The following is a 26736-nucleotide window of genomic DNA, read 5'->3' as shown; positions in this document are numbered from 1 at the left end:
TACAGGCCTCATCTATACACCCTATATAATAGTCACCAACATATTACATACAGGCCTCATCTATACACCCTATATAATAATCACCAACATATTACATACAGGCGTCATCTATACATCCTATATAATAATCACCAACATATTACATACAGGCCTCATCTATACACCCTATATAATAATCATCAACATATTACATACAGGCGTCATCTATACATCCTATATAATAATCACCAACATATTACATACAGGCCTCATCTATACATCCTATATAATAATCCCCAACATATTACATACAGGCCTCATCTATACACCCTATATAATAGTCACCAACATATTACATACAGGCCTCATCTATACACCCTATATAATAATCACCAACATATTACATACAGGCGTCATCTATACATCCTATATAATAATCACCAACATATTACATACAGGCCTCATCTATACACCCTATATAATAATCATCAACATATTACATACAGGCGTCATCTATACATCCTATATAATAATCACCAACATATTACATACAGGCCTCATCTATACATCCTATATAATAATCACCAACATATTACATACAGGCCTCATCTATACATCCAATGTAATAATCACCAGCATATTACATACAGGCCTCATCTATACACCCTATATAATAATCACCAACATATTACATACAGGCGTCATCTATACATCCTATATAATAATCCCCAACATATTACATACAGGCGTCATCTATACATCCTATATAATAATCACCAACATATTACATACAGGCCTCATCTATACATCCAATGTAATAATCACCAGCATATTACATACAGGCCTCATCTATACATCCTATATAATAATCACCAACATATTACATACAGGCCTCATCTATACATCATATATAATAATCACCAACATATTACATACAGGCGTCATCTATACATCCTATATAATAATCACCAACATATTACATACAGGCCTCATCTATACATCCTATATAATAATCCCCAACATATTACATACAGGCCTCATCTATACACCCTATATAATAATCACCAGCATATTACATACAGGCCTAATCTATACATCCTATATAATAATCACCAACATATTACATACAGGCCTCATCTATACACCCTATATAATAGTCACCAACATATTACATACAGGCCTCATCTATACACCCTATATAATAATCACCAACATATTACATACAGGCGTCATCTATACATCCTATATAATAATCACCAACATATTACATACAGGCCTCATCTATACACCCTATATAATAATCATCAACATATTACATACAGGCGTCATCTATACATCCTATATAATAATCACCAACATATTACATACAGGCCTCATCTATACATCCTATATAATAATCCCCAACATATTACATACAGGCCTCATCTATACACCCTATATAATAGTCACCAACATATTACATACAGGCCTCATCTATACACCCTATATAATAATCACCAACATATTACATACAGGCGTCATCTATACATCCTATATAATAATCACCAACATATTACATACAGGCCTCATCTATACACCCTATATAATAATCATCAACATATTACATACAGGCGTCATCTATACATCCTATATAATAATCACCAACATATTACATACAGGCCTCATCTATACATCCTATATAATAATCACCAACATATTACATACAGGCCTCATCTATACATCCAATGTAATAATCACCAGCATATTACATACAGGCCTCATCTATACACCCTATATAATAATCACCAACATATTACATACAGGCGTCATCTATACATCCTATATAATAATCCCCAACATATTACATACAGGCGTCATCTATACATCCTATATAATAATCACCAACATATTACATACAGGCCTCATCTATACATCCAATGTAATAATCACCAGCATATTACATACAGGCCTCATCTATACATCCTATATAATAATCACCAACATATTACATACAGGCCTCATCTATACATCATATATAATAATCACCAACATATTACATACAGGCGTCATCTATACATCCTATATAATAATCACCAACATATTACATACAGGCCTCATCTATACACCCTATATAATAGTCACCAACATATTACATACAGGCCTCATCTATACATCCTATATAATAATCACCAACATATTACATACAGGCGTCATCTATACATCCTATATAATAATCACCAACATATTACATACAGGCCTCATCTATACACCCTATATAATAGTCACCAACATATTACATACAGGCCTCATCTATACACCCTATATAATAGTCACCAACATATTACATACAGGCCTCATCTATACATCCTATATAATAATCACCAACATATTACATACAGGCCCCATCTATACACCCTATATAATAATCACCAACATATTACATACAGGCCCCATCTATACATCCTATATAATAATCACCAACATATTACATACATGCCTCATCTATACATCCTATATAATAATCACCAACATATTACATACAGGCCCCATCTATACATCCTATATAATAATCACCAACATATTACATACAGGCATCTATATATCCTATATAATAATCACCAACATATTACATACAGACCCCATCTATAGATTACATACATAAAGATGATTGTGTATGTATATGTAATAAGCACTTGTACCTTGTCCCCCCCTCTTTGTAGATTAGAAGCTCTCACGAGCAGGGTTGTCTTTTTTGCTGTAATCCTTGTGTTTTCTATAATAGTTACTTGTTTGTATCTGAACCTCCTGAATTGTACAGCGCTGCGGAATATGTTGGCGCTATAGAAATACAGATGATTATTATTATTATTATGTGTGTGTGTGTATGTATGTATGTATTTATGTGTATGTATGTATGTATGTATGTATCTATCTATCTATGTGTGTGTGTGTGTGTATGTGTGTATGTATTTATGTATTTATGTGCATGTATGTATGTATGTATGTATCTGTATGTGTGTGTATGTAGATGTATTTGTATGTGTCTGTGTGTATGTGCGCACTTATGTATGTATGTATGTATGTATGTATGTATGTATGTATGTATGTCCCCTAAAGGACTCCGCACCATCGTATTAACAATCATGATATTTTGCAGACGCCTCATGTGACTCAGGGAACGTTGTAGACAATGTTTTGAGGGGAAAATGTAAGCCTGCACCTTACAGTTATTCGCCAAAAAACCTGCCTCCATTAAAGTGAATGTAGGTGGGAGCGGTTCTGTTATTATAGACTCCTATTATGCCCCGGCTGATGGGAGTCACATCACCTGTATACCTGTATACTCATTGTGTGGGGATTTATGAGGTAAATTAGTGGCTGTTTTGACAGTTACCCTGGAGATTTATCAGGAGGCCTATAGCGACCAATCACAGCTCTGCTTGTATTCTGTTACAGGTCAATAATAGGTGCTGTGATTGGACATTGTTATAGGAAGCTTCTCTGTGAGGTGATATCGGTGTGACGCTTCCCCCGGCTGCTGCAGAGGCTGAGGTAAGTCATCACCTCCCCTGTATACTCTGTGTGAGGTGATATCGGTGTGACGCTTCCCCCGGCTGCTGCAGAGGCTGAGGTAAGTCATCACCTCCCCTGTATACTCTGTGTGAGGTGATATCGGTGTGACGCTTCCCCCGGCTGCTGCAGAGGCTGAGGTAAGTCATCACCTCCCCTGTATACTCTGTGTGAGGTGATATCGGTGGTGACGCTTCCCCCGGCTGCTGCAGAGGCTGAGGTAAGTCATCACCTCCCCTGTATACTCTGTGTGAGGTGATATCGGTGGTGACGCTTCCCCCGGCTGCTGCAGAGGCTGAGGTAAGTCATCACCTCCCCTGTATATTCTGTGTGAGGTGATATCGGTGGTGACGCTTCCCCCGGCTGCTGCAGAGGCTGAGGTAAGTCATCACCTCCCCTGTATGCTCAGTGTGAGGTGATATCGGTGGTGACGCTTCCCCCGGCTGCTGCAGAGGCTGAGGTAAGTCATCACCTCCCCTGTATATTCTGTGTGAGGTGATATCGGTGGTGACGCTTCCCCCGGCTGCTGCAGAGGCTGAGGTAGGTCATCACCTCACCTGTATACTCTGTGTGAGGTGATATCGGTGGTGACGCTTCCCCCGGCTGCTGCAGAGGCTGAAGTAAGTCACATCACCTCCCCTGTATACTCTGTGTGAGGTGATATCGGTGGTGACACTTCCCCCGGCTGCTGCAGAGGCTGAGGTAAGTCATCACCTCACCTGTATGCTCTGTGTGAGGTGATATCGGTGGTGACGCTTCCCCCGGCTGCTGCAGAGGCTGAGGTAAGTCATCACCTCCCCTGTATACTCTGTGTGAGGTGATATCGGTGGTGACACTTCCCCCGGCTGCTGCAGAGGCTGAGGTAAGTCATCACCTCCCCTGTATACTCTGTGTGTGAGGTGATATCGGTGGTGATGCTTCCCCCGGCTGCTGCAGAGGCTGAGGTAAGTCATCACCTCCCCTGTATACTCTGTGTGAGGTGATATCGGTGGTGATGCTTCCCCCGGCTGCTGCAGAGGCTGAGGTAAGTCATCACCTCACCTGTATACTCTGTGTGAGGTGATATCGGTGGTGACGCTTCCCCCGGCTGCTGCAGAGGCTGAGGTAAGTCATCACCTCACCTGTATACTCTGTGTGAGGTGATATCGGTGTGACGCTTCCCCCGGCTGCTGCAGAGGCTGAGGTAAGTCATCACCTCACCTGTATACTCTGTGTGAGGTGATATCGGTGTGACGCTTCCCCCGGCTGCTGCAGAGGCTGAGGCAAGTTATCACCTCCCCTGTATACTCTGTGTGAGGTGATATCGGTGGTGACGCTTCCCCCGGCTGCTGCAGAGGCTGAGGTAGGTCATCACCTCCCCTGTATACTCTGTGTGAGGTGATATCGGTGGTGACGCTTCCCCGGCTGCTGCAGAGGCTGAGGTAAGTAATCACCTCCCCTGTATGCTCTGTGTGAGGTGATATCGGTGTGACGCTTCCCCCGGCTGCTGCAGAGGCTGAGGTAGGTCATCACCTCCCCTGTATACTCTGTGTGAGGTGATATCGGTGGTGACGCTTCCCCGGCTGCTGCAGAGGCTGAGGTAAGTCACATCACCTCCCCTGTATACTCTGTGTGAGGTGATATCGGTGGTGACGCTTCCCCCGGCTGCTGCAGAGGCTGAGGTAAGTCACATCACCTCACCTGTATGCTCTGTGTGAGCTGATATCGGTGGTGACGCTTCCCCCGGCTGCTGCAGAGGCTGAGGAAAGTCATCACCTCCCCTGTATACTCTGTGTGAGGTGATATCGGTGGTGACGCTTCCCCCGGCTGCTGCAGAGGCTGAGGTAAGTCATCACCTCCCCTGTATGCTCTGTGTGAGGTGATATCGGTGGTGACGCTTCCCCCGGCTGCTGCAGAGGCTGAGGTAAGTCATCACCTCACCTGTATACTCTGTGTGAGGTGATATCGGTGTGACGCTTCCCCCGGCTGCTGCAGAGGCTGAGGTAAGTCACATCACCTCACCTGTATACTCTGTGTGAGGTGATATCGGTGGTGACGCTTCCCCCGGCTGCTGCAGAGGCTGAGGTAAGTCACATCACCTCACCTGTATACTCTGTGTGAGGTGATATCGGTGGTGACGCTTTCCCCAGCTGCTGCAGAGGCTGAGGTAGGTCATCACCTCCCCTGTATACTCTGTGTGAGGTGATATCGGTGTGACGCTTCCCCCGGCTGCTGCAGAGGCTGAGGTAAGTCATCACCTGACCTGTATACTCTGTGTGAGGTGATATCGGTGTGACGCTTCCCCCGGCTGCTGCAGAGGCTGAGGTAAGTCATCACCTCCCCTGTATACTCTGTGTGAGGAGATATCGGTGGTGACGCTTCCCCCGGCTGCTGCAGAGGCTGAGGTAAGCCATCACCCCCCTGTATACTCTGTGTGAGGTGATATCGGTGGTGACGCTTCCCCCGGCTGCTGCAGAGGCTGAGGTAAGTCATCACCTCCCCTGTATACTCTGTGTGAGGTGATATCGGTGGTGACGCTTCCCCCGGCTGCTGCAGAGGCTGAGGTAAGTCATCACCTCCCCTGTATACTCTGTGTGAGGTGATATCGGTGGTGACGCTTCCCCCGGCTGCTGCAGAGGCTGAGGTAGGTCATCACCTCCCCTGTATACTCTGTGTGAGGTGATATCGGTGGTGACGCTTCCCCCGGCTGCTGCAGAGGCTGAGGTAAGTCATCACCTGACCTGTATATTCTCTGTGAGGTGATATCGGTGTGACGCTTCCCCCGGCTGCTGCAGAGGCTGAGGTAAGTCATCACCTCCCCTGTATACTCTGTGTGAGGTGATATCGGTGGTGACACTTCCCCCGGCTGCTGCAGAGGCTGAGGTAAGCCATCACCCCCCCCTGTATACTCTGTGTGAGGTGATATCGGTGGTGACGCTTCCCCCGGCTGCTGCAGAGGCTGAGGTAAGTCATCACCTCCCCTGTATACTCTGTGTGAGGTGATATCGGTGGTGACGCTTCCCCCGGCTGCTGCAGAGGCTGAGGTAGGTCATCACCTCCCCTGTATACTCTGTGTGAGGTGATATCAGTGGTGACGCTTCCCCCGGCTGCTGCAGAGGCTGAGGTAAGTCATCACCTCCCCTGTATACTCTGTGTGAGGTGATATCGGTGGTGACGCTTCCCCCGGCTGCTGCAGAGGCTGAGGTAGGTCATCACCTCCCCTGTATACTCTGTGTGAGGTGATATCGGTGGTGACGCTTCCCCCGGCTGCTGCAGAGGCTGAGGTAAGTCATCACCTGACCTGTATACTCTGTGTGAGGTGATATCGGTGGTGACGCTTCCCCCGGCTGCTGCAGAGGCTGAGGTAAGTCATCACCTCACCTGTATATTCTCTGTGAGGTGATATCGGTGGTGACGCTTCCCCCGGCTGCTGCAGAGGCTGAGGTAGGTCATCACCTCCCCTGTATACTCTGTGTGAGGTGATATCGGTGGTGACGCTTCCCCCGGCTGCTGCAGAGGCTGAGGTAAGTCATCACCTCACCTGTATATTCTCTGTGAGGTGATATCGGTGGTGACGCTTCCCCCGGCTGCTGCAGAGGCTGAGGTAAGTCATCACCTCCCCTGTATACTCTGTGTGAGGTGATATCGGTGTGACGCTTCCCCCGGCTGCTGCAGAGGCTAAGGTAGGTCATCACCTCCCCTGTATACTCTGTGTGAGGTGATATCGGTGGTGACGCTTCCCCCGGCTGCTGCAGAGGCTGAGGTAGGTCATCACCTCCCCTGTATACTCTGTGTGAGGTGATATCAGTGGTGACGCTTCCCCCGGCTGCTGCAGAGGCTGAGGTAAGTCATCACCTCCCCTGTATACTCTGTGTGAGGTGATATCGGTGGTGACGCTTCCCCCGGCTGCTGCAGAGGCTGAGGTAGGTCATCACCTCCCCTGTATACTCTGTGTGAGGTGATATCGGTGGTGACGCTTCCCCCGGCTGCTGCAGAGGCTGAGGTAAGTCATCACCTGACCTGTATACTCTGTGTGAGGTGATATCGGTGGTGACGCTTCCCCCGGCTGCTGCAGAGGCTGAGGTAAGTCATCACCTCACCTGTATATTCTCTGTGAGGTGATATCGGTGGTGACGCTTCCCCCGGCTGCTGCAGAGGCTGAGGTAGGTCATCACCTCCCCTGTATACTCTGTGTGAGGTGATATCGGTGGTGACGCTTCCCCCGGCTGCTGCAGAGGCTGAGGTAAGTCATCACCTCACCTGTATATTCTCTGTGAGGTGATATCGGTGGTGACGCTTCCCCCGGCTGCTGCAGAGGCTGAGGTAAGTCATCACCTCCCCTGTATACTCTGTGTGAGGTGATATCGGTGTGACGCTTCCCCCGGCTGCTGCAGAGGCTAAGGTAGGTCATCACCTCCCCTGTATACTCTGTGTGAGGTGATATCGGTGGTGACACTTCCCCCGGCTGCTGCAGAGGCTGAGGTAAGTCATCACCTCCCATGTATACTCTGTGTGAGGTGATATCGGTGGTGACGCTTCCCCCGGCTGCTGCAGAGGCTGAGGTAAGTCATCACCTCCCCTGTATGCTCTGTGTGAGGTGATATCGGTGGTGACACTTCCCCCTGCTGCTGCAGAGGCTGAGGTAAGTCATCACCTCCCCTGTATGCTCTGTGTGAGGTGATATCGGTGGTGACACTTCCCCCTGCTGCTGCAGAGGCTGAGGTAAGTCATCACCTCCCATGTATACTCTGTGTGAGGTGATATCGGTGGTGACGCTTCCCCCGGCTGCTGCAGAGGCTGAGGTAAGTCATCACCTCACCTGTATATTCTCTGTGAGGTGATATCGGTGGTGACGCTTCCCCCGGCTGCTGCAGAGGCTGAGGTAAGTCATCACCTCCCCTGTATACTCTGTGTGAGGTGATATCGGTGGTGACACTTCCCCCGGCTGCTGCAGAGGCTGAGGTAAGTCATCACCTCCCATGTATACTCTGTGTGAGGTGATATCGGTGGTGACACTTCCCCCGGCTGCTGCAGAGGCTGAGGAAAGTCATCACCTCCCCTGTATATTCTGTGTGTGGGGTTATATACAATATCATTGCACGATTGTTGTCAGACACTAAGGGGCACTTTGCACGCTGCGACATCGCAGGCCGATGCTGCGATGCCGAGCGCGATAGTCCCCGCCCCCGTCGCAGCAGTGATATCCTTGTGATAACTGCCGTAGCGAACATTATCGCTACTGCAGCTTCACATGGACTCACCTGTCCTGCGACTGTCGCTCTGGCCGGCGACCCACCTCCTTATTAAGGTGGCGGGTCGTATGGCGTCACTGCGACGTCACACGGCAGGCGGCCAATAGGAGCGAAGGGGCGGAGATGAGTGGGATGTAAACATCCCGCCCACCTCCTTCCTTCCGCATATCCTACGGAAGCCGCAGTGACGCCGGTAGGAGATGTTCCTCGCTCCTGCGGCTTCACACACAGCGATGTGTGCTGCCGCAGGAGCGAGGAGCAACATCGGGCGGTCGCGTCAGCGTAATCATGGATTACGCCGACGCTGCACCGATGATACGATTACGACGCTTTTGCGCTCGTTAATCGTATCATCGAGCCTTTACACACTACGATCTCGACTGCGATGCCGGATGTGCGTCACTTTCAATTTGACCCCACCGACATCGCACCTGCAATGTCGTAGTGTGCAAAGCCCCCCTAAGAGAAGCTGAATTACGGCTCAATGACCAGTCTGAAGAAAGGGAAGGCAGGACGACGGCCATGACTGCGCTTTATGTAAGTGATGGGGGTCACCTCACCTGTATACTCATTGTGAGGGGTTCTATGAGGGAATATATGGGCTGTTTTCACAGTTACCCTGGAGATTTACCTGGAGGCCTATAGACAGAAAGACAGAGGGAAAGAGCGAGAGAAGACTCCCTCACAGCCCTCCAAATATTACAATGCCCCCCACATTGCCTTGGATATACCACAAGTGCACCTGCATTGTCCTCTGTAGTATAATGCACCCCCATAGTCCACCATTTAGTATAATTGACCATACATTGCCTTACATATATAATGCACCCCAAATAGTTCTCAATATATTATAATGCACCTTATCATCCTCCAGTGACTATAATGCACCCCCTAGTCCTATATAATAATCCCCAACATATTACATACAGGCCTCATCTATACATCCTATATAATAATCCCCAACATATTACATACAGGCCTCATCTATACATCCTATATAATAATCCCCAACATATTACATACAGGCCTCATCTATACATCCTATATAATAATCACCAACATATTACATACAGGCGTCATCTATACATCCTATATAATAATCACCAGCATATTACATACCGGCCTCATCTATACATCCTATATAATAATCCCCAACATATTACATACAGGCGCCATCTATACATCCTATATAATAATCCCCAACATATTACATACAGGCCTCATCTATACATCCTATATAATAATCCCCAACATATTACATACAGGCGTCATCTATACATCCTATATAATAATCACCAACATATTACATACAGGCGTTGTCTATACACCCTATATAATAATCACCAGCATATTACATACCGGCCTCACCTATACATCCTATATAATAATCCCCAACATATTACATACAGGCGCCATCTATACACCCTATATAATAACCAATATATTACATACAGGCCTCATCTATACATCCTATATAATAATCCCCAACATATTACATACAGGCGCCATCTATACATCCTATATAATAATCACCAGCATATTACATACAGGCCTCATCTATACATCCTATATAATAATCCCCAACATATTACATACAGGCCTCATCTATACATCCTATATAATAATCACCAACATATTACATACAGGCGTCATCTATACATCCTATATAATAATCACCAACATATTACATACAGGCGCCATCTATACATCCTATATAATAATCCCCAACATATTACATACAGGCGCCATCTATACACCCTATATAATAACCAATATATTACATACAGGCCTCATCTATACATCCTATATAATAATCACCAATATATTACATACAGGCCTCATCTATACATCCTATATAATAATCCCCAACATATTACATACAGGCGCCATCTATACATCCTATATAATAATCCCCAACATATTACATACCGGCCTCACCTATACACCCTATATAATAACCAATATATTACATACAGGCGGCATCTATACATCCTATATAATAAATACCAACATATTACATACAGGCACCATCTATAGATTACATACAGGCCTCATCTATACATCCTATATAATAATCGCTTTATACTTTCAAGGATTCCGGTTTTTTTTATACGTTATATCTGAATCTATGACACATTTTTATGTGATTTACTGCTTTTTCTCTGCATTCCGAGTTTTGTTTTTTTATAGCAATGAATTACTATTGTTTTCTACCAGTTGTAGAAAAGATCCAGAATATAATGAAATTACTCACGGTCGGCTGTATCGTCCATAGCGCGGCGTTTCTTCCACGGACCGAGGTGGTTGCAGACTTTGCCCAATTTTCCGCCCCTCTGAAGACAATCTTGGGTAGACACGTAGGGGCTTAGGGGCTGGATTTCTAGGGGGCATGTAAAATATGGTCAGGGGGATGCCCTTTTAACTGTGACCATATGTGGTGTGAGTGCAGAAATTGCTAATAAAAATTGAGAGCACTATGCTTTATATTTGACATATTAGAGAGTATTACACCCTACACTGCCCTGTAACGGGGGAGAACTACACCCTACACTGCCCTGTAACGGGGGAGAACTACACCCTACACTGGGCTGTAACGGGGGGAGAACTACACCCTACACTGGGCTGTAACGGGGGGAGAACTACACCCTACACTGGGCTGTAACGGGGGGGAGAACTACACCCTACACTGGCTGTAACGGGGGGAGAACTACACCCTACACTGGAAGTAACGGAGGGAGAACTACACCCTACACTGGCTGTAACGGGGAGAGAACTACACCCTACACTGGCTGTAACGGGGAGAGAACTACACCCTACACTGGCTGTAACGGGGAGAGAACTACTCCCTACACTGGCTGTAACGGGGAGAGAACTACTCCCTACACTGGCTGTTACGGGGGAGAACTACACCCTACACTGGCTGTAACGGGGGGGGGGGAACTTCACCCTACACTGGCCTGTAACGGGGGAGAACTACACCCTACACTGGCCTGTAACGGGGGAGAACTACACCCTACACTGGCTGTAACGGGGGGGGGGGAACTACACCCTACACTGGCCTGTAACGGGGGAGAACTACACCCTACACTGGCTGTAACGGGGGGAGAACTACTCCCTACACTGGCTGTAACGGGGGGGGGGAACTACACCCTACACTGGCCTGTAACGGGGGAGAACTACACCCTACACTGGCTGTAACGGGGGGAGAACTACACCCTACACTGGCTGTAACGGGGGGAGAACTACACCCTACACTGGCTGTAACGGGGGGAGAACTACACCCTACACTGGCTGTAACGGGGGGAGAACTACACCCTACACTGGCTGTAACGGGGGGAGAACTACACCCTACACTGGCTGTAATGGGGGGACAACTACACCCTACACTGGCTGTAACGGGGGGACAACTACACCCTACACTGGCTGTAACGGGGGGAGAACTACTCCCTACACTGGCTGTAACGGGGGGAGAACTACTCCCTACACTGGCTGTAACGGGGGGAGAACTACTCCCTACACTGGCTGTAACGGGGGGAGAACTACTCCGTAGAATGGCTGTAACGGGGGGAGAACTACTCCCTACACTGGCTGTAACGGGGGGAGAACTACTCCCTACACTGGCTGTAACGGGGGAGAGAACTACTCCCTACACTGGCTGTAATGGGGGGAGAACTACTCCCTACACTGGCTGTAACGGGGGGAGAACTACTCCCTACACTGGCTGTAACGGGGGGAGAACTACTCCCTACACTGGCTGTAACGGGGGGAGAACTACACCCTACACTGTCTGTAACGGGGGGAGAACTACACCCTACACTGGCTGTAACGGGGGGATAACTACACCCTACACTGGCTGTAACGGGGGGAGAACTACACCCTACACTGGCTGTAACGGGGGGAGAACTACTCCCTACACTGTCTGTAACGGGGGGAGAACTACTCCCTACACTGGCTGTAACGAGGGGAGAACTACTCCCTACACTGGCTGTAACGGGGGGAGAACTACACCCTACACTGGCTGTAACGCGGGGAGAACTACACCCTACACTGGCTGTAACGGGGGGAGAACTACACCCTACACTGGCTGTAACGGGGGAGAACTACTCCCTACACTGGCTGTAACGGGGGGAGAACTACACCCTACACTGGCTGTAACGGGGGGAGAACTACACCCTACACTGGCTGTAACGGGGGAGAACTACTCCCTACACTGGCTGTAACGGGGGGAGAACTACTCCCTACACTGGCTGTAACGGGGGGAGAACTACAATGTACAATGGAAGTAATAGGAGAACTATATCCTAAACTGGAATTATTGGGGACATCACTCTTAAAGGGAACCGGTCAGGTGCGTTCTGCCCCCGAACCACGAGCAGTTCTGGATGCTTATTAGTAATCCCTGCCTAACCGTCCCTGTATACACTAGCATAGATAAAGAGATCTCTAGAAAAAGTATTTCTAAATATTTTTTATCACATGCTAATGAGCGCGAGAACTAGTCCCGGGGGCGTTGCTTTCCTTGTTGCTTGGGGACATTAGCATGTTTGTACGCCCCTGTGGGCCCCTGTGGACGTGTTATCATGCTAATGAATGCACAGCGTCACAAGATGAGCTCACCTGTCCGCTGTCATCGTGTCAGACACTGGATTTCGGCTCAGTGCGCATGACCCCGGAGGTTCGCTGATGTGCACTACTTCAGTTTGATGCCAGGACGCGTACATCCGGCTTTATAGTGCACATGACCTAAACTCCGGGGTCATGCGCACTGAGCCGAAATCCAGCGTCGGATGCGATGACAGCGGAGAGGTGAGATCATCCTCTGACACTGCCCATCCATTGGCATGTTAGTACACCCCTGTGGGCCCCTGTGGGTGCCAACATGCTAATGGGGCTGACTAGCAAGGGAAGCAACGCCCCCGAGACTAGTCCCCGCGCTCATTAGGATACAATAAAAGATCTTTATAAATACTTTTCCTAAAGATCTCTTTATCTATGCTAGTGTATACAGGACAGGGAGGCCGGGATCAGTAATATGCACAGCGCTGCTCGTGCTCCGGGGGCAGATCGCACCTGACAGGTTCCCTTTAATGGATTTAGTTGGATATGGAAGCTTGGGATCTGTAATTGATCACTATATAATAATTCTTTGTTTATCCAGGCATAACAGTACAATCACTGATTGCTCATTAACATATGTAAATGGTCGATTTTAGTCAACTTTCCCAACCAGTTACCCATATCTGTATGAATCCGATGAATAGCGGGATTCTGCAGCTTATTCGTAGCACCCCTGAGGTATCCGGTGCCACAAAATATGTAACCAACAGTGGACAACCCAAACCCTGGAACACCAGTGCCGGTGACCACACAGCACACCACACCTTTTCCCTGCCTGGAGACGGGCCTGATGGAAGCCGCCTATTGGTAGGCGCTCATCCAATCCGTAAGCTAGAAACCTGGGAGTGGGAGGAGTTGAAGTTGAACAGAGAGAGGCGGGAACTGAAGTCAGTTGTTGGAGAGAGACTCTGAGGGAGTCCGAAGTGAGAGAACGGAGAAAGTGAAGTGTTTCAGGAGAGTAGTCCTGGGTGTTAAAACCTGAAGAAAGAACTGGAGCTAAAACAGGAGAGTTGCTGTGGAGTAAGGAACCAGTACTCAAGGAACCGAGGGTTGCCAGAGAAGTGCGGGACCATAACTCACAGCATCCAGCACAGGCGGGGTGCAGAACCCTTGAACGGGAGTATGCGTCAAGCTACCTGTTAAATCTGCCAGTTGAGGTTTTCATCAGGGTCCATCACCAGAGTGTCCGGAGCAAAGCAGCAAAGAGTGGACCTGGGGACAGGGACAGGAGTCCTGCTTATTAAAATTGTCCAGGCTGCCTGCTATACGGGCCAAGACTGTGAAACGGTGGAGAGACCAAGATGCTTTAGGCCACGGGGACCCATAAAAAACTAAAATGTGCACAGAGGACAGCTCACCAGGTCACCAACTGGCACTGGGAACAAAGGGTGAATGAACACCTGAAAAGCAGCACCACCCGGGCACTGGTACCAAAACAGTGAGTAAAGACCAGTTTACACTGCAGTCCCTGTGAGGCTTGAATCTTTTCTACCTTGGTGCATCATCAGCTCACTGCACACTACATCCTCTTCCGGGGCCTGGCCCTGCTTGCGGATTACACAAGTGGCGTAGTCAAAAACTCATTTTTAAACTTTTTTCAGCCTTTTTCGGATTGACCCCCGGGGTCACGCGATCGGGCAACAACCACGACCACCCTGTTCACCGCACGCCTGGGACCGAGTACCCCACTGCCCTGGGGCGTCACATTCATTTCTTTTTATTCCATGACACTTTCTACAAATGCTCATTCTGAGCCGCTTTGTTCATGAGCACCGGAAGATCCGTGAAAACTGACACAACGAGAAAGAGGCAATGGAGGTCTATAGGACAGCTGGGTGAACACTGACAACCTATAGCCACTATTAATGGAGGCATCGATAGGTGTCAGCCGCACATGAACACAATATCAGAAGCCTCAGCACAAGGGCAGGATGCGGAGTCAGGACTGTCAGGCGCTGCGCCACGTCTGTGATACAATGTAACAGACCCCGGAGCTCTGCTCCTCACACGTTCTGGGGTCATTTATGGGGATTATTTATCACAGTACAATTTTATATAAAGCGATCTGTAAGAAGAGTGTCTCCAGCTCCGGCAGGAAACGTGAGCGGCGGCTAAGTTTAGTATCCAGGCCCAGTGCCGGATTATGTTACTGCAAGTAATACAACTCCCAGCGGGTTACACATCAGACATGGGGGGCAGGGGGGTTTCCAAGATTTCTGATAAGGGAATATGAGCTCCAATGAAATATTGTACAGCGGGAAGGGGAGAAGTGGGCGACAATCACCAGAACATAAGCGCCATCTGTCATATCCCATATTCTACATCCTGCAGAAAGCACCAAGGGACGGAGTGTGAGTAAAGGAGTCAGACACCAGACCACACCCCATTATATACAGCCCTGCCCCCTAGCGATGACATCACTGATATAAAGATATGTGATCAGACATGAGACAGGCTGTGGAGTCGGTAAGCCAAACCTTCGACTCAGACTCCTCAATTTCCCTTGCACCGACTCCGACTCAGACTCCACGACTCAGACTCCACGACTCAGACTCCACGACTCAGACTCCACGACTCAGACTCCACGACTCAGACTCCACGACTCAGACTCCACGACTCAGACTCCACGACTCAGACTCCACGACTCAGACTCCACGACTCAGACTCCACGACTCAGACTCCACGACTCAGACTCCACGACTCAGACTCCCACATATATTGCTTATAGTTAAGTGAAAAATGTATTGTAGTACAATGTGAACATCAGATATTTAATCATTTTTATGATACAATAATTGAGATAGATAGAACATAAAATATATTTATTGGATACAACTTTAGAACACATTTTATATATATATATATATATATATATATATATATATATATATATATATATATATATATATATATATATATATATATATATAAAATTACATATTGTATTACATATTTACAATTTATTACAGTTTGTGTTCTAAAGTTGTATCCAATGAATATATTTTATGTTCTATCTAAATATCTTGATTATTGTATGATAACAATGATTAAATGTCTGATGTTCACATTGTACTACAATATATTTCTCACTTAAATATAAGCAATATACTAAATGTTGTTATTTAGTATGTTTTTGTTGACAACTGTTTTTTGCCACTTACATAGTGCATTACATAGTGATATATCTATCTATATCTAAATATATATATATATATATATATATATAGATATAGATATAGATATAGATATATATAGATATAGATATATGTGTGTGTGTTATACTGTATATAACACTATGTAATACACTATGTAAGTGGTGAAAAACAGTTTTCAACAAAAACATACTAAATAACATTTGTGCAGTCCATGAAATTGTTGTAAGAAATAGAATTGCCTCCATCAGATCGTCCTTCGCAGATGACCTCAAATCTGACCTAATAATGTTAGAGAACAACCTCTCTACAGTAACTTGGGTCGGAGACAAAGCCGTAGCCACATGGGAACATCTCTAACAATCTCCGGGTACAAAGGAATTGCCTCGTGCACACTCAGTTTTGATGAACGGTTGAATTTTTTTATTTCTTTGAGAGCAAGTGAAAAATGTTACTGAAATCTGGTCAATCTGCTGCTATAGGAGACGGAGTGAAATCTTTTTCCTTGCGGTAACGCTTTGCTGCTCCATGTCATCCAAATACTTGTCAAAGTTAAACTCCTCATCTGATGAGGATGAAGATACGGCAGCAGTACCACTGTCAGGCCCCAAGTCCGCTTGCGCCTGGCAGTCCTGTAGCCGCTCATCCTAACTGCTACCTCAGTCACAGCTTCTTTTCCTTTAGTAAGCTGTTGATCATCAACCAGTATATGATGACTTGGGGCCACATAAACAGCTGCCAGAAGAATTTTATTTTCCAATAGCTGTGGCTCTCCCCGTTTCATTGAAGCAGAAATGCCATCTGCGATTAAACCTCCTCTTTGGGACAGGCAAAATAGCAAGTTCTTCCACTCCCTTATGAAAATGCCAGGAGTTAAATCCTCAGCTTGTAATTTTTTAGTCACGGTAAATGGGTGATTAAGCAATTCCTTCAATTCAGCCACCTGTGTCCATTGACCTTCATTTAAGGTTACTTGAGGGTTCATCATATCTTTAAGAAACTATTTTAGTTCAAGTCATTAAATAAGTGCTGCCTCAGTGAGTGGCTTGATCAATAATTGCCCCTTTCCCAGCACGTCTCTTCAAGATGGAATCAATTTTATGGGTTTTGGCGGCAATAACCCACTTCCTCACTTTTCCAATCAGATTTCCAGCATGTCCGCCCAGTTTCATACATCCGGCTTTTTGCCGGTTTGGCGGATGTGGCGCAAGCCAGTACAGTACGATACAGTACAGTGGCAGCGCCACAATTTCCGGGTCACATGCTCCGGTCACATGAAAGCATGTGACCGTCGTTTGTCGCGCTGCCACTGTACTGTATACACTGTACTGGGGTGCGCCGCATCCGCCAAACTGGCGAAAAGACGGATGTGTGAAACCAGGGTCCCTCTTGCAGACTCTTATTGCCAGCTGCAGCGTGTGCACAACACAGCGCATGTGATGAATAGGAAACAAGATCATCTAATCCTAAAGTATCATTTTGCTGTTCTTCTGTTGTAATATCTGTTTGTTCCTCAGTTACATGAGCAGCGCTGTGGCTCCATCTCACACACACTGAAGCCTACATTCTCTTCTAGCTGCTGTTCATTCCTCTCATTCATCAGTGTAATTGTACTTATGAGTGAAGCATTGTCCGTTACAATGGCAAGAACCTGCTCTTTTTTGCGTTCCTAATCTTGCAGAACTTTTTCCACTAAGGCCTGGAGAAACTGGCCGGTGTGATGAGCTTTACTATCTGTTACTGCCAGTGTCTTGGTAACAATTTCTTTCTTGTCACAAACATATCGAACATTGATGGCAAAATAATGCAGTGAAATGCAGTGACTCCGGCATCCAGCAAAGGCAATGGGTGACAAGAGAGGACATTCAGACACCGCGTGTTGTGCGGCTCCTCGCACAGAATGAGCGGTCAGTTTGTGGTGTTTTCTAATCTGCTTTTGCTATTGAAAGCATTATCTATGAGCTCAGAAAACTTTCAGGTGATGCGGTTTTATAAAAAGATGATCTGCTTTTACAGCTGACAAACGTATCCTCAAAAAACGCAGAAAAAACGCTGTGTGTGAATGCAGCCTTAGATCAGGAATAGAACAGACATTTATAGGACATTTCAGAACTTTCCCAAATTCCTATGAACAATATTCCGCACATTCTGCACCGAGCGCTGGACCCAATTTATTATAGATTTTAGGAGTCGGAGTCGGTGCATTTTATACCGACTCAGACTCCACCAAAATGAGCTCTGACTCCACAGCCCTGATGAGACCACACCCATTATATACAGCCCCACCCCTGATGATATCACTGATGCAATGACATGTGATCAGTCATGAGACCAAACTCCTTATATAAAACCACGCCCTCGATGATGACATCACTGACAGACCACAGCGCAGTAGATACCGCTATCATGCTCCAGTAGTGGTCTTAGTGTTTTGTTGGTAAGAAGTGAAAGCCCCTGAAGAAATCACAAAAAGGAAAACAGCAATGGATGAAGAATGATGGTGATTATGCTGTGCACTGTCAGATGTATGTTGTACGGGGTTATTGAGGGGCACGATTGTGGCCCCTGCGGCCCCCAGCTGCTGTCATACAATGACATTCATTAAGTTCCTCTATAACATAACATGAGAGTTTAATACGTCCTCCACATCCCAAACTGCAGAGAAAATGTGCGGCTTCCACATGTACAATTTCCGTGTCTAGACGGTGAATCCTCGGCCCTCGTATGGTCCAGTATTCTTAGACAAGTCTGGTTTTAGGTGCGGTCATCACTGACGTACAATTTACTCAGAATGGGGGGCAATCCAGAAAAAGAATCAAAGCCAAAGAACATCAGAGAAGACGACTCCACCGAGAGGAAAGCAAGAAGTCCAAAGAAATGGGGGCAGCGCCGCAGTCAGAAGAGAGGAAACATCAAGTGTTAATAATTAAAACCTGCGCTCTCCATACCAGATTACAGAGCGCTGCCCCGCTGCAGGGATTTATCCTGTGCCCTCCCCACCAGATTACAGAGCGCTGCCCCGGTGTAGGGATTTATCCTGTGCTCTCCCCACCAGATTACAGAGCGCTGCCCCGGTGTAGGGATTTATCCTGTGCCCTCCCCACCAGATTACAGAGCACTGCCCCGGTGCAGGGATTTATCCTGTGCTCTCCCCACCAGATTACAGAGCGCTGCCCCGGTGCAGGGATTTATCCTGTGCTCTCCCCACCAGATTACAGAGCGCTGCCCTGGTGTAGGGATTTATCCTGTGCCCTCCCCACCAGATTACAGAGCGCTGCCCCGGTGCAGGGATTTATCCTGTGCTCTCCCCACCAGATTACAGAGCGCTGCCCCGGTGCAGGGATTTATCCTGTGCTCTCCCCACCAGATTACAGAGCGCTGCCCTGGTGTAGGGATTTATCCTGTGCCCTCCCCACCAGATTACAGAGCACTGCCCCGGTGCAGGGATTTATCCTGTGCCCTCCCCACCAGATTACAGAGCGCTGCCCCGGTGCAGGGATTTATCCTGTGCCCTCTCCACCAGATTACAGAGCGCTGCCCCGGTGCAGGGATTTATCCTGTGCCCTCCCCACCAGATTACAGAGCGCTGCCCCGGTGTAGGGATTTATCCTGTGCTCTCCCCACCAGATTACAGAGCGCTGCCCCGGTGCAGGGATTTATCCTGTGCTCTCCCCACCAGATTACAGAGCGCTGCCCTGGTGTAGGGATTTATCCTGTGCCCTCCCCACCAGATTACAGAGCACTGCCCCGGTGCAGGGATTTATCCTGTGCCCTCCCCACCAGATTACAGAGCGCTGCCCCGGTGCAGGGATTTATCCTGTGCCCTCTCCACCAGATTACAGAGCGCTGCCCCGGTGCAGGGATTTATCCTGTGCCCTCTCCACCAGATTACAGAGCGCTGCCCCGGTGCAGGGGTTTATCCTGTGCCCTCCCCACCAGATTACAGAGCGCTGCCCCGGTGCAGGGATTTATCCTGTGCCCTCTCCACCAGATTACAGAGCGCTGCCCCGGTGCAGGGATTTATCCTGTGCCCTCCCCACCAGATTACAGAGCGCTGCCCCGGTGTAGGGATTTATCCTGTGCTCTCCCCACCATATTACAGAGCGCTGCCCCGGTGTAGGGATTTATCCTGTGCTCTCCCCACCAGATTACAGAGCGCTGCCCTGGTGTAGGGATTTAAAGGCAAGAAACGTGGAGGGTTTATACCCATATATCCATGAAACGTATTCTATCATTTACACTACAGTTCTGAAGTTTCGAGTCACTTAGATATTTCCTTATTTTTGAAAGAAAATTAAATTAATGTTATCTTAATTGAAAAACAAACAGAAATCCCCTCTATACATTGTTCTGTGGTAAATGACTATTCAGCTGCAGACGTCTGGTGTGTAATGCAATATCTACATAGGTGTATAGAGGCCCATTTCCAACAACCACCACTCCAGTGTTCTAATAATACATTGTGTATGCTGTGTTAGAAGGCTAATGCATGTTTAGAAATCCCTTGAAAACCCTTGTGCAAGTATGTTAGCACAGCTGAAAACAGTTTTGCTGATTAGAGAAGCTATAAAACTGACCTTCCTTTGAGCTAGTTGAGAATCTGGAGCATTACATTTGTTGCTTCCATTAGACTCTCAAAATGGCCAGAAAAAGAGAACTTTCATGTGAAACTCAACAGTTTATGCTTGTTCTTAGAAATGAAGGATATTCCATGCGAGAAATTGCCAAGAAACTGAAAATTTCCTACACCGGTGCGTACTACTCCCTTCAGAGGAGAGCACAAACAAGCTGTAACCAGAGTAGAGAGAAGTGGAGGCCGCGCTGCACAACTGAGGAGAGCACACACAGGCTGTAACCAGAGTAGAGAGAAGTGGAGGCCGCGCTGCACAACTGAGGAGAGCACAAACAGGCTGTAACCAGAGTAGAGAGAAGTGGAGGCCGCGCTGCACAACTGAGCAACAAGACAAGGACATTACAGTCTCTAGTGTGAGAAATCCACGCCTCACAGGTCCTCACCTGGCAGCTTCATTACATAGCACCCGCAAAACACCAGTGTCACCGTCTACAGTGACGAGGAGACTCCGGGATGCCGGCCTTCAGGACAGAGTGGCAAAGAAAAAGCCATATCTGAGACTGGCTAATAACAGGAAAAGGTTAATATGGGCAAAAGAACAGACATTGGACAGAGGAAGATTGAAGAAAAGTGTTATGGACGGACAAATCGAAGTTTGAGGCGTTTGGATCACACAGAATAATATATGTGAGACGCAGAACCACTGAAAAGATGCTGGAAGACTGCCTGACGCCATCTGTCAAGCATGGTGGAGGTAATGTGATGGTCTGGGGTTGCTTTGGTGCTGGTAAAGTGGGAGATTTGTGCAAGGTAAAAGGGATTGTGAATAAGGAAGGCTATCACTCCATTTTGTAACGCCATGCCATACCCTGTGGACAGCGCTTGATTGGAGCCAATTTCATCCTACAACAGGACAATGACCCAAAGCAACCTCCAAATTAGGCATGAACTATTTAGGGGAGAAGCCGGCAGCTGGTATCTATCTGTAATGGAGGGGCCCAGTCACCAGACCTCAACCCTATAGAGCTGTATGTTACAAAAAGTTCCCATCAAGCCAATCCAACTTGTGGAGGGGGAAGCATGGGGCGAAATATCTCCAGATACCTCCGCAAATTAACACCTAGAATGCCAAAGCTCTGCAAAGCTGGAATTGCTGCAAAGAAGCATTCTGTGCCGAAAGCAAAGTGTGAAGAGAAATTATTATTTCTAACCTCGTCACTGTCTGGACAATATTCTCTATTTATTATGCAACTCATCTGATAAATACAAGTAGGATGGGAAGGACAAAATTGTCTGGAGGACCCCAAACTTTTGAACTGTAGTGTATGTATCACTTATTATCCATGTATCAAATCATCTATCATTTATCTCTCTCTAATACACCGAAGTAGTTGTGTATGTGCCTTTAAGATGTAGCAGAGCTAGCAGCCCCTTTATTATATTTGCACTCTGGTAACATTTCCCTTTGTAGATATTGGACATGAGAATTCAGCATGCAGAAATAGTTTATAACTGCACAAAGTGATGTACCTGTTATGTTCTGTTATTAAGAAGTTGTAAGGGTTAATGAATTTGTTTCCATATATGCATTCAGGTCACATGGTGGAGCTGTGACCAGTCTCTGGACCTAGCAGGGAAGGAGATATGTTCTCTGTGTGTGAGTTGATCAGAAGCTGAGGGGGCAGGTAGGAGAGCAGCCACAGCTCCGGTGTATAGCCTCAGCTACAGGTACTTGTGTGGTGAGGATTGTGCGCATGCGCAGAGAGTGAAGCTACGGCGTCACTGCATTAGATGGAGAACCACATCACTTCCCTGGAAAGAAACTGCTGAATAGGGTTGTACCTGTGTAACCTTACCACACGTAAATGTGCTTTCCACTGCTCCTGGGACTGCCCCACCTTACACGGGACTGCCAGGAGGCGATCTAAACTGAGTGCACCCTGGCGTTACAAACTCTTCTCTTTGCCATTGCTATGGTGGTGGTAACTACTGTTCACAGACTCGAGTGCTGCCCATTTTTCTTTTTTGCACTCGGGAGGTTTTGGTGATAATTTTTGGGGCTTTGCACTCACCTTTAGTTGGTAAAGTTTAGATTGTCTACCGTTTACCTGTCTTCCTCTCTACCGGTATATCATGCCCTCCCATACTAGAGATTTTTGCTGTCTTAGCATTTTCTTCAGACTCTGTCCTAGGCCCCGTAGTATTCTGTAGGAGAGTTTCATATTCAGAAGCTGCAAGCGCCAGTCCCAACCAGAGCTGCACAGTCCTAGGCTCCAGTCCCAGCCAGAGCTGCACAGTCCTAGGCTCCAGTCCCAGCCAGAGCTGCACAGTCCTAGGCTCCAGTCCCAGCCAGAGCTGCACAGTCCTAGGCTCCAGTCCCAACCAGAGCTGCACAGTCCTAGGCTCCAGTCCCAACCAGAGCTGCACAGTCCTAGGTTCCAGTCCCAGCCAGAGCTGCACAGTCCTAGGCTCCAGTCCCAGCCAGAGCTGCACAGTCCTAGGCTCCAGTCCCAGCCAGAGCTGCACAGTCCTAGGCTCCAGTCCCAGCCAGAGCTGCACAGTCCTAGGCTCCAGTCCCAACCAGAGCTGCACAGTCCTAGGCTCCAGTCCCAGCCAGAGCTGCACAGTCCTAGGCTCCAGTCCCAGAGAGAGCTGCACAGTCCTAGGCTCCAGTCCCAGAGAGAGCTGTACAGTCCTAGGCTCCAGTCCCAGAGAGAGCTGCACAGTCCTAGGCTCCAGTCCCAACCAGAGCTGCACAGTCCTAGGCTCCAGTCCCAACCAGAGCTGCACAGTCCTAGGCTCCAGTCCCAACCAGAGCTGCACAGTCCTAGGCTCCAGTCCCAGCCAGAGCTGCACAGTCCTAGGCTCCAGTCCCAGCCAGAGCTGCACAGTCCTAGGCTCCAGTCCCAGAGAGAGCTGTACAGTCCGAGGCTCCAGTCCCAGCCAGAGCTGCACAGTCCTAGGCTCCAGTCCCAGCCAGAGCTGCACAGTCCTAGGCTCCAGTCCCAGCCAGAGCTGCACAGTCCTAGGCTCCAGTCCCAGCCAGAGCTGCACAGTCCTAGGCTCCAGTCCCAGCCAGAGCTGCACAGTCCTAGGCTCCAGTCCCAGCCAGAGCTGCACAGTCCTAGGCTCCAGTCCCAGCCAGAGCTGCACAGTCCTAGGCTCCAGTCCCAGCCAGAGCTGCACAGTCCTAGGCTCCAGTCCCAGCCAGAGCTGCACAGTCCTAGGCTCCAGTCCCAGCCAGAGCTGCACAGTCCTAGGCTCCAGTCCCAGCCAGAGCTGTACAGTCCGAGGCTCCAGTCCCAGCCAGAGCTGCACAGTCCTAGGCTCCAGTCCCAGCCAGAGCTGCACAGTCCTAGGCTCCAGTCCCAGCCAGAGCTGCACAGTGCTCCTGTCAGACTGTGATCATGAACCAAATATTTGCCAAAAAGTTGGCCAATTTCTCACTTGTGGAGCGACATTTGCAGTTGACAAACGTCTCATTCAGAATTTCAGAGCTGAGGATTTCCTAGAATATTGGGTGGGATTTTCCCTCTCCGAGCAGCACACGGTGGGGCTGGCAGAGCAACCACATTGCTTCACCATGTTCATCTACTGCTGCCACATGAGAATAGAAAGGGCAATAACAGGGGGCTTCCTCCAACACAGTAGGGGGGCAGCCAGAGACAGAGCGGGGTGGTTGGGGCAGCCAGAGACAGAGCGGGGTGGTTGGGGCCACCGACCAAGACAGGGCAGCGATGAAGGGCAGCCACCGACAGACAGAGCGGGGTGGGTGGCCACCAACAGAGCGAGGGGCGCTGATCTATTCATACCCATGTAGTCTATCCCCACTCTCACCGAATGTGCAGTGCCTGCTCCTTCAGTACAGCGCACACTGTCATGATAGAGCCCTCATGACCATACGCTGGGAATGAGGTATTGGGGCACCTGACCCCCATGAGCTCCGGTGATTATAAGCTGGTGAATGAGCCCGTGGTACGCTCGATAAGTCGCTGATAAAGCACGAGGCATCCGTTACTGATTAATCACAGTTCTGGCGGAGGCGGCTGCCACCTCTATTCATGTAGCCGGAGGCAATCAATCATTAATGGCCAAATGACCAGCAGAGCTCAGAAGTCTCCGCAGGTGGAAATAGAGGATCCATCCATCACATCACAGTGATGACTGATAATGGGGAGTAATAGATTGAACTCACCTGAGAGAAAGCAAGAAGGGAAAAAGAAGAGAAGAAGAGGGGAAGGGCAGGGAAAAAAGAAGAGAAGAAGAGGGGAAGGGCAGGGAAAAAGAAGAAGAGAAGAAGAGGGGAAGGGCAGGGAAAAAGAAGAAGAGAAGAAGAGGGGAAGGGCAGGGAAAGAGAAGAAGAGGGGAAGGGCAGGGAAAAAGAAGAGAAGAAGAGGGGAAGGGCAGGGAAAAAGAAGAGAAGAAGAGGGGAAGGGCAGGGAAAAAGAAGAGAAGAAGAGGGGAAGGGCAGGGAAAAAAGAAGAGAAGAAGAGGAGGGGAAGGGCAGGGAAAAAGAAGAGAAGAAGAGGGGAAGGGTAGGGAAAAAGAAGAGAAGAGGGGAAGGGCAGGGAAAAAGAAGAGAAGAAGAGGGGAAGGGCAGGGAAAAAGAAGAGAAGAAGAGGGGAAGGGCAGGGAAAAAGAAGAGAAGAAGAGGGGAAGGGCAGGGAAAAAAGAAGAGGGGAAGGGCAGGGAAAAAGAAGAGAAGAAGAGGGGAAGGGCAGGGAAAAAGAAGAGAAGAAGAGGGGAAGGGCAGGGAAAAAAGAAGAGAAGAAGAGGGGAAGGGCAGGTAAAAAAGAAGAGAAGAAGAGGGGAAGGGCAGGGAAAAAGAAGAGAAGAAGAGGGGAAGGGCAGGGAAAAAGAAGAGAAGAAGAAGAGAGGAAGGGCAGGGAAAAAGAAGAGAAGAAGAGGGGAAGGGCAGGGAAAAAGAAGAGAAGAAGAGGGGAAGGGCAGGGAAAAAGAAGAGAAGAAGAGGGGAAGGGCAGGGAAAAAAGAAGAGGGGAAGGGCAGGGAAAAAGAAGAGAAGAAGAGGGGAAGGGCAGGGAAAAAGAAGAGAAGAAGAGGGGAAGGGCAGGGAAAAAGAAGAGGGGAAGGGCAGGGAAAAAGAAGAGAAGAAGAGGGGAAGGGCAGGGAAAAAGAAGAGGGGAAGGGCAGGGAAAAAAAGAAGAGAAGAAGAGGGGAAGGGCAGGGAAAAAGAAGAAGAGAAGAAGAGGGGAAGGGCAGGGAAAAAGAAGAAGAGAAGAAGAGGGGAAGGGCAGGGAAAAAGAAGAAGAGAAGAAGAGGGGAAGGGCAGGGAAAAAGAAGAAGAGAAGAAGAGGGGAAGGGCAGGGAAAAAGAAGAAGAGAAGAAGAGGGGAAGGGCAGGGAAAAAGAAGAAGAGAAGAAGAGGGGAAGGGCAGGGAAAAAGAAGAAGAGAAGAAGAGGGGAAGGGCAGGGAAAAAGAAGAAGAGAAGAAGAGGGGAAGGGCAGGGAAAAAGAAGAGAAGAAGAGGGGAAGGGCAGGGAAAAAGAAGAGAAGAAGAGGGGAAGGGCAGGGAAAAAAGAAGAGAAGAAGAGGGGAAGGGCAGGGAAAAAGAAGAGAAGAAGAGGGGAAGGGCAGGGAAAAAGAAGAGAAGAGAAGAAGAGGGGAAGGGCAGGTAA

General features: G+C 48.0%; 1 protein-coding gene across 2 annotated transcripts in view; it reads right to left on the bottom strand.

Moving 5' to 3' along the window:
• The window catches only part of WNT9A (Wnt family member 9A), a 131413-nt gene that overhangs the window by 89729 nt on the left and 14948 nt on the right, over positions 1-26736 (bottom strand). The window contains exon 2 of one of the 2 annotated variants that reach the window (XM_075315891.1): positions 11014-11139. The exons of the other annotated variant lie outside the window; for it this stretch is intronic. Coding sequence (XP_075172006.1) covers positions 11014-11139 — 126 coding nt within the window. The remainder of the gene's footprint in view (positions 1-11013; positions 11140-26736) is intronic. 2 annotated transcript variants of the gene reach the window in all.

Source organism: Anomaloglossus baeobatrachus, chromosome 6 (assembly GCF_048569485.1).
Source record: "Anomaloglossus baeobatrachus isolate aAnoBae1 chromosome 6, aAnoBae1.hap1, whole genome shotgun sequence".
Taxonomy (NCBI): domain Eukaryota; kingdom Metazoa; phylum Chordata; class Amphibia; order Anura; family Aromobatidae; genus Anomaloglossus; species Anomaloglossus baeobatrachus.
The sequence above is the reverse complement of the archived record's forward strand: the minus strand, read 5'-3'. Positions and strand labels throughout refer to the sequence as shown.